Here is a 12291-nt window from a genome sequence, read left to right on the forward strand (position 1 = left end):
CCGCTCATCACTTCGTCGTCCTCTGTCTTCTAGGCCGGCCTTTAGCTGTGACAATATGTTAATGTCGTCAGAAACTACGGTACCTAATTAAGCGGGCACAATCTGAAAACAGCAGGTTTCTGAGGGTGGATAAGCGCATCTTCACTGTAGCCGCGGTAAGGCAATGCGAGAGCTTCCACTCCTACATCCTTGAAAAAACAACTTGCTGTGTGCTGTAATCCCGGCATTTCCTTTCCCATGGACGAAAACCCACCTCGGCATTGAAAACAATATATATACATATTGGTTCATGCATGTATTTTAATCAGCGCTTAAACAACCCAGGGAGACATCCTGGTGCAGTGAAAACGATCCGTATGTGAAATTTTGAAATCGCAAACAAGGTCAAGTTGTCAAGAGACGGAGTGGCGGACAGTTTTCTCACGTGCGGCGGCGATGATGGTGCTCCAGCGAGACGCCTGGAAGTACATCGTCAGCTGGAACAGGTTGTAGCCCATCAATGTAAGGCACACGGCAATGCACACCGTCTCCTGTGTGCGCTTTCCTGCGAAACAAATCATACTAGGAATTACAAAACAGAGACAAAAATAACATGCGCAAGTAAAGACGCATATGCAGATAGGCTGCGCATAGAATAAAGAGCCAACTTGAGCTGCAGTCGCAATTTCAGCGCCAACTACAAAACTAGGCAAAATACCCAGACGCATAGAGTTTCTAAAAATTAACTAGAGGGAACTCTGTCGCTGCGATCGTTCAGCGACCATGGGAATGATTCTTCAAGGACACCCCTTCGTGTGGGGTGTCCTTGCATACAGAGAAAACCCACGACAGGCTTGTTATACATAGCCTAAAGTTTTGTGTCGCCACCCCTTTAAATAATGCTTTAAACTCAAGGAGTTGCATAAAATATTTTGCCATCTGCCCCTCTCACACCAAATTTCACTTCAGAACAGCCTTTTTCCTGCCACAAAAATCTGAATGTCTATTTCATCACAGATAATGACTGCACATACAATGTTGGAAATGTTAACTGGAATGTACCTGCCAAATGCAGGTGTTTCAGTGTATGCCGAGTGAAATAAACTCGTTTAAATTGTGAACTTGCTTCTTAATTCTGCTTCTTGTAGTAAGAAAGCTCGCACAAGTACCAGCAATAGCTTCCGAGGAATCCACTTTTGTATCTTCAGCACCAAGCATGGAATTTATGAACTTGTGTAGTAGTGAAATATATATGGGACTTGTCTAGTAAATTGCCAGAGTGAATGCGTAAACAGCATTGAAATTTCGTTTTTCGAAATTATTGCCAAACAGACCTTCAGGATGCATTATGTGCACGATGTCAACCAAGAAATTTGGAAATGTAACCTTTGATCAGAAACAGTGCATGCATAGTAGGTATTGCTGTGTAGGTTAGCATAGTTTTGCAAACTGTAAAACTTTTTGGTAGATATAAAATTTCGTGAAACAAGAAAGTGATATTGCAAAGTGGATAGTCGGAATAGATAAAATAAGAGGAGCAACTGATCAAGTTGGGTTTGTCTCATAATGCTTTTATATGAAGCATATTCTCAAGACGGTGTACCAACAGTCATGAGAAAGCGTGGTGGCCCCGCCGATGCAAGATGCATGGTAATTTTATTGAAGGCGCATCAACGTTTCAACTGCAGCTGTAATCGCGATGACTGAATTTAGATGATGGACGTTTTGAAAATGCTGTTGGCGTGAACTGTCGTTGTAGCGGCAAGCCGCTACGTTGCTAAAGCTTTGACATGTGCAAGGGCCGCACGTTTAAGTTGCCTTAAGTTTGCTTGACCCTGACGGTTACAATTATCGCTCCTCACACACCCTTCACATCTGTACAGCGTGGGAATGGTGTGTTTTGAAACAGAAGTTCTTGCAGCAGCAACGAGTTGGTCCTGAAGACAGGCGACAGCGTGGGTCCAGCAAGGCAGAGTGCCCTGCGGAAACTCCTGTTTCAAGATGTGCCGCCAACCCCTGAATAACTTTTCCACAGCTGATGCGAGGCTCCGCGAAGCGAAGTTAGAAATGTAACGGTTGCATTCCCCACTTCATTTTTAGTATATTATTTGTTTTTGTAGCCTACGTGTTCCCGACCGTCTGTTGGTTGTCTGACGAAAAATCGGCTGATCAACAACAACTCCACTCGACTCCTGTGCTCATTATGACCAACGTGTTGCCTCGGGATATTAAACCCCGTGAATCAGTCAGCGCACACGTTAAAAGCAGAAAAACACACACACACACACACACACACACACACACACACACACACACACACACACACACACACACACACACACACACACACACGCACGCACGCACGCGCCAGTGCGTGGGGATTTTGCCGCGCGCTCAATCTAAACGACGGCGCATCGTCTGCTATGTGGGTAAGGTCCTATGTGGGCAAGTTCTGGCGGCATCTTGTGGCACTTTAGGTCCCTATACATCAATTTTCAGGCCCACGCGCCGCCGTCAGGGAGCGCGCCGATGAGCAGGTCGGAAGTTTATATAGAAGGTCGTGGTTACCACGTTGCGTGCGTTGAGAAGCGGCCGCATAGTTCCTTTATTTTCGTCATGCCGCACGCGCGAGCCCGGAAAGAAGAAAGCGCTGTATCCTATGTAAAGATGAATACGCGGATATAGAACATATCCTTTGGAAATACCCACACATTACACGGCCACGGCCGCTCGATCTCCACCTTTGGTGCGTCCCGCCGAATGCTTTTCTTGGCCTGAGTATGGCTCTAGCCACCATAGCCTGAGAGAACACTAGTTCCTTTTGCAGCCGCCGCATCGGTTGTGGCGCTAGCTATCGGCGACACAAGTGTTTCTCCCAAGGTTCCTTCAGCTGTAGTGAGCAATCTGCGCCGGTAGTTCCACGTGTTTTTGATGAGTGCTTTGTCATGGTTGCGGGAACGGGTCACATTACTTTAGCTGGATTAGTGGTTTATGAATGAGTGACACATATTATCGCCAGCAATACGACGAACACATGAAACGAGACTACTCCGGCTGTGCGGCTAAGGCCCGTGTACTATGTGATGTCACTGCATCTTAAAGAACTCCAGACAATTTAAAAATATCCTAGCCATGCATTCCCTTGGGAGTGGCTCATAATTATATTGCGATTTTGGCACGTAAAACTCCAGATATTATTATTATTATTATTAAGAACGGTCTGCATCGGTGGAACCGTGACTAGGGTGATCAGCTACTGATCCCAAGGTCGCGGGTTCGATCGGGGCACATTTGATGATGGCAAATATGCTTGAGGCTCCTGTGCTGTGCGATGTCAGAGCTCATTAAAGAACACCAGCTGGTGTCAAATTCCGGAACCCTCCACTATGCCGTTCCTCAAAACCATATCATGGTTCTGGGACGTAAAACCACACATATGATTAAGAACCAAGAGCTTTATTGTGCTCCATTTGTGCACGTCACGACCCCGTGACAATATGTCGTTCATTCGGTGCGATTTACTTTTTTATGGGCTAATTGAAGCCCCGTGAAATCCAAATTTACCGCTGAATACGGACAACATTGGGCTATATACATAGATTCTGACGTAGTTCGGAAACATGGGCACGCTGGTGAAAAAATTATTGGAGCAAGCCTAACTATATTGGAAATAGAAAAAAAAACAAGTTTTCCCCAGTTTCTCTCAAAAAGAAAAAAAAAAACTCCGCAGACGTATACGTGCGCCGTTAGAACGATGTTATGCTTGCGACAGGCGCGGAGCCCGATTTTTTTTTTTTTCGAGGGTGGGGGAGGGGGACTTGATGATGGGGAGTGCATCCCTTCGAAATGGTGAATTTTTAACTTTATGCCATGGCGAAAAAAAAATGTTGGAATGTGGGCATGGACCCGTTGTGCCGCCCCCTGGCTTGCGGTAATATGTGAAAGCCAATCATGCACAACTACTTAGCCCAACAGTTGATTATTTAGAGGTAATGATTGATATGTGGGGTTTAACGTCCCAAAACCACCATATGATTATGAGACGCCGTAGTGGAGGGCTCCAAAAATTTTGACCACCTGGGGTTCTTTAACGTGCGCCCAAATTTGAGCACACGGCCTACAACATTTTCGCCTCAATCGGAAATGCAGCCGCCGCAGCCGGGATTCGAGCCCGCGACCTGCGGGTCAGCAGCCGAGTACCTGCGATATGTGGGGTTTAACGTCCCAAAACCACCATATGATTATGAGAGACGCCGTAGAGGAGGGCTCCGGAAATTTTGACCACCTGGCGTTCTTTAACGTGCGCCCAAATCTGAGCACACGGCTTACAACATTTTCGCCTCAATCGGAAATGCAGCCGCCGCAGCCGGGATTCGAGCCCGCGACCTGCGGGTCAGCAACCGAGTACCTGCGATATGTGGGGTTTAACGTCCCAAAACCACCATATGATTATGAGAGACGCCGTAGAGGAGGGCTCCGGAAATTTTGACCACCTGGCGTTCTTTAACGTGCGCCCAAATCTGAGCACACGGGCCTACAACATTTTCGCCTCAATCGGAAATGCAGCCACCGCAGCCGGGATTCGAACCCGCGACGTGCGGGTTTGCAGCCGAGTACCTTCGATACGTGGGGTTTAACGTCCCAAAACCACCATATGATTATGAGAGACGCCGTAGAGGGCTCCGGAAATTTTGACCACCTGGCGTTCTTTAACGTGCGCCCAAATCTGAGCACACGGCCTACAACATTTTCGCCTCAATCGGAAATGCAGCCGCCGCAGCCGGGATTCGAGCCCGCGACCTGCGGGTCAGCAGCCGAGTACCTGCGATATGTGGGGTTTAACGTCCCAAAACCACCATATGATTATGAGACGCCGTAGTGGAGGGCTCCAAAAATTTTGACCACCTGGGGTTCTTTAACGTGCGCCCAAATTTGAGCACACGGCCTACAACATTTTCGCCTCAATCGGAAATGCAGCCGCCGCAGCCGGGATTCGAGCCCGCGACCTGCGGGTCAGCAGCCGAGTACCTGCGATATGTGGGGTTTAACGTCCCAAAACCACCATATGATTATGAGAGACGCCGTAGAGGAGGGCTCCGGAAATTTTGACCACCTGGCGTTCTTTAACGTGCGCCCAAATCTGAGCACACGGCTTACAACATTTTCGCCTCAATCGGAAATGCAGCCGCCGCAGCCGGGATTCGAGCCCGCGACCTGCGGGTCAGCAGCCGAGTACCTGCGATATGTGGGGTTTAACGTCCCAAAACCACCATATGATTATGAGAGACGCCGTAGAGGAGGGCTCCGGAAATTTTGACCACCTGGCGTTCTTTAACGTGCGCCCAAATCTGAGCACACGGGCCTACAACATTTTCGCTTCAATCGGAAATGCAGCCACCGCAGCCGGGATTCGAACCCGCGACGTGCGGGTTTGCAGCCGAGTACCTTCGATACGTGGGGTTTAACGTCCCAAAACCACCATATGATTATGAGAGACGCCGTAGAGGGCTCCGGAAATTTTGACCACCTGGCGTTCTTTAACGTGCGCCCAAATCTGAGCACACGGCCTACAACATTTTCGCCTCAATCGGAAATGCAGCCGCCGCAGCCGGGATTCGAGCCCGCGACCTGCGGGTCAGCAGCCGAGTACCTGCGATATGTGGGGTTTAACGTCCCAAAACCACCATATGATTATGAGACGCCGTAGTGGAGGGCTCCAAAAATTTTGACCACCTGGGGTTCTTTAACGTGCGCCCAAATCTGAGCACACGGCCTACAACATTTTCGCCTCAATCGGAAATGCAGCCGCCGCAGCCGGGATTCGAGCCCGCGACCTGCGGGTCAGCAGCCGAGTACCTGCGATATGTGGAGTTTAACGTCCCAAAACCACCATATGATTATGAGAGACGCCGTAGAGGAGGGCTCCGGAAATTTTGACCACCTGGCGTTCTTTAACGTGCGCCCAAATCTGAGCACACGGCCTACAACATTTTCGCCTCAATCGGAAATGCAGCCGCCGCAGCCGGGATTCGAGCCCGCGGCCTGCGGGTCAGCAGCCGAGTACCTGCGATATGTGGGGTTTAACGTCCCAAAACCACCATATGATTATGAGAGACGCCGTAGAGGAGGGCTCCGGAAATTTTGACCACCTGGCGTTCTTTAACGTGCGCCCAAATCTGAGCACACAGCCTACAACATTTTCGCCTCAATCGGAAATGCAGCCGCCGCAGCCGGGATTCGAGCCCGCGACCTGCGGGTCAGCAGCCGAGTACCTGCGATATGTGGGGTTTAACGTCCCAAAACCACCATATGATTATGAGACGCCGTAGTGGAGGGCTCCAAAAATTTTGACCACCTGGGGTTCTTTAACGTGCGCCCAAATCTGAGCACACGGCCTACAACATTTTCGCCTCAATCGGAAATGCAGCCGCCGCAGCCGGGATTCGAACCCGCGACGTGCGGGTTTGCAGCCGAGTACCTGCGATATGTGGGGTTTAACGTCCCAAAACCACCATATGATTATGAGACGCCGTAGTGGAGGGCTCCAAAAATTTTGACCACCTGGGGTTCTTTAACGTGCGCCCAAATCTGAGCACACAGCCTACAACATTTTCGCCTCAATCGGAAATGCAGCCGCCGCAGCCGGGATTCGAGCCCGCGACCTGCGGGTCAGCAGCCGAGTACCTGCGATATGTGGGGTTTAACGTCCCAAAACCACCATATGATTATGAGACGCCGTAGTGGAGGGCTCCAAAAATTTTGACCACCTGGGGTTCTTTAACGTGCGCCCAAATCTGAGCACACGGCCTACAACATTTTCGCCTCAATCGGAAATGCAGCCGCCGCAGCCGGGATTCGAGCCCGCGACCTGCGGGTCAGCAGCCGAGTGCCTGCGATATGTGGGGTTTAACGTCCCAAAACCACCATATGATTATGAGAGACGCCGTAGAGGAGGGCTCCGGAAATTTTGACCACCTGGCGTTCTTTAACGTGCGCCCAAATCTGAGCACACGGCCTACAACATTTTCGCCTCAATCGGAAATGCAGCCGCCGCAGCCGGGATTCGAGCCCGCGGCCTGCGGGTCAGCAGCCGAGTACCTGCGATATGTGGGGTTTAACGTCCCAAAACCACCATATGATTATGAGAGACGCCGTAGAGGAGGGCTCCGGAAATTTTGACCACCTGGCGTTCTTTAACGTGCGCCCAAATCTGAGCACACGGCCTACAACATTTTCGCCTCAATCGGAAATGCAGCCGCCGCAGCCGGGATTCGAGCCCGCGACCTGCGGGTCAGCAGCCGAGTACCTGCGATATGTGGGGTTTAACGTCCCAAAACCACCATATGATTATGAGAGACGCCGTAGAGGAGGGCTCCGGAAATTTTGACCACCTGGCGTTCTTTAACGTGCGCCCAAATCTGAGCACACGGCCTACAACATTTTCGCCTCAATCGGAAATGCAGCCGCCGCAGCCGGGATTCGAGCCCGCGACCTGCGGGTCAGCAGCCGAGTACCTGCGATATGTGGGGTTTAACGTCCCAAAACCACCATATGATTATGAGACGCCGTAGTGGAGGGCTCCAAAAATTTTGACCACCTGGGGTTCTTTAACGTGCGCCCAAATCTGAGCACACGGCCTACAACATTTTCGCCTCAATCGGAAATGCAGCCGCCGCAGCCGGGATTCGAGCCCGCGACCTGCGGGTCAGCAGCCGAGTACCTGCGATATGTGGGGTTTAACGTCCCAAAACCACCATATGATTATGAGACGCCGTAGTGGAGGGCTCCAAAAATTTTGACCACCTGGGGTTCTTTAACGTGCGCCCAAATCTGAGCACACGGCCTACAACATTTTCGCCTCAATCGGAAATGCAGCCGCCGCAGCCGGGATTCGAGCCCGCGACCTGCGGGTCAGCAGACGAGTACCTTAGCCACTGGACCACCGCGACGGGGCAATTATTTAGAGGTAGATGGTTCTCCATGCGCTCCATTGGATGCACACGGTGAATGTGGCTGTCCAATTGAAGAAATTGAGGAAGCACAAGATCCTCGTATAGATCTCGCTCGTAGGACAACTCAAACCTGCAATAATGATGGTATTGGAAGTATTTGAACCTAGTGCCTTGAAAATCGGTGTCAGCTCTATAGCTGATGGTAATGTGTATTTTGTTTATAAAAATATCCTGTTCGTAATTATTTGCGCGTCGGAACGCATTTATTTCCGCGACGAAAATCTAGGTATAATGTGAATAGGACAATGATCAGTAATGATTCTTTGTATAAAGGTACACTGAGCGTCTTTATTTTTGCGTAGTGATGTACGTATTCATTCCCGCTATATATATATATATATATATATATATATATATATATATATATATGAATCAGACAGTTACAAGCAATCATTCTTCGTAAATTGTCCCATATAGACAATTTATCACTCAAATGATGCAAGATGAGGCAAACTGAGGGCTTTGCGGAAAAGTGGTGTCCAAAAATGTCTATGTTTTCTAACCAGATGCTAAGAAATACAGCCAGTTTGCCAGGAACATACTCAGTAGCTTCTTCATAACAACAGAATGGAAGAACAAAATGGCATCGCATGCTGACCGAACGACGGCAGGATACGACTATTCTAGGCACTATAACACGACTGTCACAAAATAGGGAAGATGAGTGAGATTTCTCGGTGCAAGCCGGTGCGATTACTTCGCCGATGGGCAGCGCCCTCACCCGTATACACGTCGTGGCCGGTCAGTCAACTTTTCCTTTCACGCGCGCTCTTTTGTTCGCGAAACAACTCTGCAGGCCGCACCAGAGGGAGAGATCGAGCGGCCGTGACACGGCTTTTCGATCACCAAAGCCCGCACCACCTTGAGACACGTTGGCTCGACGCTCTGGCCAGCTCAGAATTTGAAGATCAAGTTTGGGCCATGCATCAGGAGCGGGGGCCCACGAATCAGCGGAAAGGCCAAATCTTATCGCGACCACCCAGGCCCGGCCGCTAATCAGCAGGTTTTTAATGAAGTTTTGCCCGTTCCATTCCATAATCAAAGACGTAGTATGTCGCAACGTGTGGGATCCTGGTGGAAAGCTGGAAACGTAAGTCGGCGGCAAAACCGAAACGCAAAAGAGTGCTACTGAAATGAGGAAGCGTTGTTACATCGACTTTGTTGTGTGAGTGTGTGGGCTGCGCTAGCAATTACAGCACACATGACGCACATACGTTATCGAACGGGGAAGATCTGCAGCCCAGTAACCGCCGTTTTGAACAGTGACGTCAATGTAGTCGTCTGCTTCTTGCGCTCTTCGGTCCGTTGGTTTCGGTTTCGCCACAGAATTCAGGAGAATTTTATTATTTCGTACTTATTACTAGAAGCCACTTTCCTGTAATTTCAAAGCGGAAAGAGGTTTTTCGCATCAAGAACTTTAATTCTCCCATTCGATATAAGTGCCGAACTCCACTATTTAAAAAGGTAATTAATTTAACTCTTACGTGGTTCTTAAAGAGAAAAGAAGAAAAAGTGAGCCCCGTAACTGTCTGCATCAGAGTGCGACGCATTTATCGCCGTGGCACGCTTTGAAAAATTTGTCATGTCAGATCAGTTTGAAAAATCTCGCTTGGCAACATCGGATTTTTCCCATCTTAAGTACCCTAGGAAAAATCGATGGTGCTCCTCTAGAACGGCGGAGATATCAATTACGAGACTAAGATGCCGAGTCTTCCTCCCCTGAACTTTTATCTACACAGGTCTGGTCTGGCACAGTCTCCCCTATGCCTCCACTGCAATGAGAGGAAATCCCTTCACCATTTCCTCTTAGCATGCAGGTTATACACAAACCAAAGGAAAAGAGTGTTAGAAGAACCTCTCCGTAGGTTGGCTCTAAATTTATCCCTTCCGGTGGTCCTCTCCTTTGGAGCAACTGAAAAGGGATTCAGCCACAGGAATGTTTGCGAGGCCGTATGCGATTTTCTAAAGGCAACAAAACGATTAGAATGTTAAGCTGAGACATAAATTCACTTTATTTCAAATCATATTAGCCAGTTTGTTCTTTGTATTACCTCTAGTTTATTTCAAATCTATCGTTTACCAATTGGTTCCTTGTTTAAACATCGTTATCTAAACAATCCGGCTGGTAAAACAACTCCACCTCACAAATGAGACACCATCCGTTTCATGACCGATCCCCCGTAGTGGGTTGCGCCAGGACTCTGAGGACCGACCGACCGACCGACCGACCGACCGACCGACCGACCGACCTCAACAGTAGCTCACAAGGGATCAGGGTAAGAAGGGATTAAAAGGATGGGATTAAAAGGTATATATAGAGAGAGGAAGGAGAGAGCGAGGCGCAGGGACAGCGAGCGACGGAAACAAAGAGGAGATAGGAAAGATGGACACGGTCGCAGGAGTCCGAGGACGGGGCACCACTCAGCGAGAGCTCTTGTCGCCGGCAGGAAATGGCGTAGGGGGAGCCCAGACGGCCAGGAGCTGCGCTGTCGTCGGAGATCGCGGGGGCACAACCAGTCGGCACGAAATCAAGAGAGCGAGTCCCTAATTTAACGTTTTTAATTACCTTTCTAAATAATGTCTTCAACATTCCTAAGATGTCTGCCGCGACAAAAAAAAAAAAGCAACTGTGAAGACAGCGAGCAAATAGCGTCTTTTTTTCTGATTTTTAAACAATATTGGACACATTTCTTGAAACATCCTGTATATTGATTTTCTTCATCTTTTCGTCCCTTTACATCGACATGACTAGAAGGGCACACAGAGTGATTTCTGCAACTAACGACATAAACGCACAGCAAGAAATGCACAGAAAGACGAAACATGGGTGGACATGTTATCATGTAAAATTAAGAACAATATAAAAAAAAACGAAATTTTTTACAAAAAAAATGATGTAAGCTTTGTGGAAGCAAAGTTTCACGCAGCAAGTAGACACATGAGATAGCGGAATAGTGTTGAATATCTTTTTCAATTTACACGAAGATTGACACGCGTATTGAGCTGCGGTCTTGTGGTATAGTCACATTCATTGTGGCTTCCGAAATTGTCGAGCGCGTTCTTTCAACGCGTGGACGTAGAGACGACCAAGGCGCCAAGAACTTGGCGAGTCCGCTAGCCTGAACTTTCTTTTCCAAAAAGCACGCATGTCTTGCAGAGAGCTCCCGCCTGATATTTGGAATACACCAGCCAGTAAAACATTTCTTGCCAGAGAGGTTGGAACTTCAGTTTGCGCTAACTAACTAAGGGAAAGCTGTAGTTAGCGCCTGGTTTCCATGGCGTCATTAGCAAACGTCGTCTAGTCGCACCGTCCTGTAACTCCTGGCGGCTTGGCTCGTTAAACATGTAAAGACCGATGTCGTTGTCAGGAATCGAGGTTTCCGTGCATGCATCATGCTCCGATCGGCTTTCAGAAGTGTTCAACACACGAGTCGTATTCAGGCAGTGCAGAACTATACAACAGGGAACCGTTTCTTCGGCTGCTGCAGCTTTTTCGCCAGTTGTCGGGCGTGCACTGGGAACCAACGTTACTTTGCTGGGAACCACGTCGCCTTTGGAGAAATAATCACCAAGCGTTACCTTACGGCGCTTCGGCGCGGCTATCGAGTGTCATAGATGGGTGCTGATTGCCGCAGAACACGAACTATATACCCACCAATACGTGTAGGCATCGCATTTCAAGGGGGTGGCTTCGCATTGCCAGGAAGTAACGAGCTAAGGAAAGTTTGGGCAGTGACACTGAATGCGAGAAAGGAGAACTTTAGCGACAATACATGTCGGCTGGTAAAGTTCCGCCTTAAACACACTAGCGCTCGTTTCTCCCCTGGCGGAAAGATTGGCGGGTATACATTTCCTCCGCTTCCCTTCAGATGCTGGTAATGTCGCGCTCACCCAGTATCTTACTCTGAGCGCGAAACGTCTCGCGTTTGTGATTGCGCCTCTACGGATGGCTGGTAGTTTCTGTTGCGTTGTGATGCCATACCAGAAACGTCAATGAACGCGGAAGAGTTGATGCCAGTAGTTAAATCCAGCGACTCGCATCAGAATGCCCGAAACAGACAACCGACAGGCACGGATGTTGCACAGTGCAGCGTAAGTAAACTCGTGTTGCATGCGCTGGCAGTTCTCGACGGAGTTCACGCGTTCTGAGAAATAGATTATGGTGCACTATTCTCTGAATAGGACCGGAGTTCATTTCTTCAGCCCTAGTGAACCGATCACTCGAGATTTTATGCGGTACGAGGCAGCTCTTGTTCATGACAGCATAAGTGGTGCAGGCAAACATGAATGCACGTACTAG

General features: G+C 49.0%; 1 protein-coding gene across 1 annotated transcript in view; it reads right to left on the reverse strand.

Annotated features, from left to right (window-relative positions):
* Kua (Plasmanylethanolamine desaturase Kua) overlaps nt 1-12291 on the reverse strand; it is a 136922-nt gene that overhangs the window by 54701 nt on the left and 69930 nt on the right. The window contains exon 2 of the mRNA XM_037435610.2: nt 425-544. Coding sequence (XP_037291507.1) covers nt 425-544 — 120 coding nt within the window. The remainder of the gene's footprint in view (nt 1-424; nt 545-12291) is intronic.

The sequence above is a fragment of the Rhipicephalus microplus genome, chromosome X (genome assembly GCF_043290135.1).
Source record: "Rhipicephalus microplus isolate Deutch F79 chromosome X, USDA_Rmic, whole genome shotgun sequence".
Lineage (NCBI taxonomy): Eukaryota > Metazoa > Arthropoda > Arachnida > Ixodida > Ixodidae > Rhipicephalus > Rhipicephalus microplus.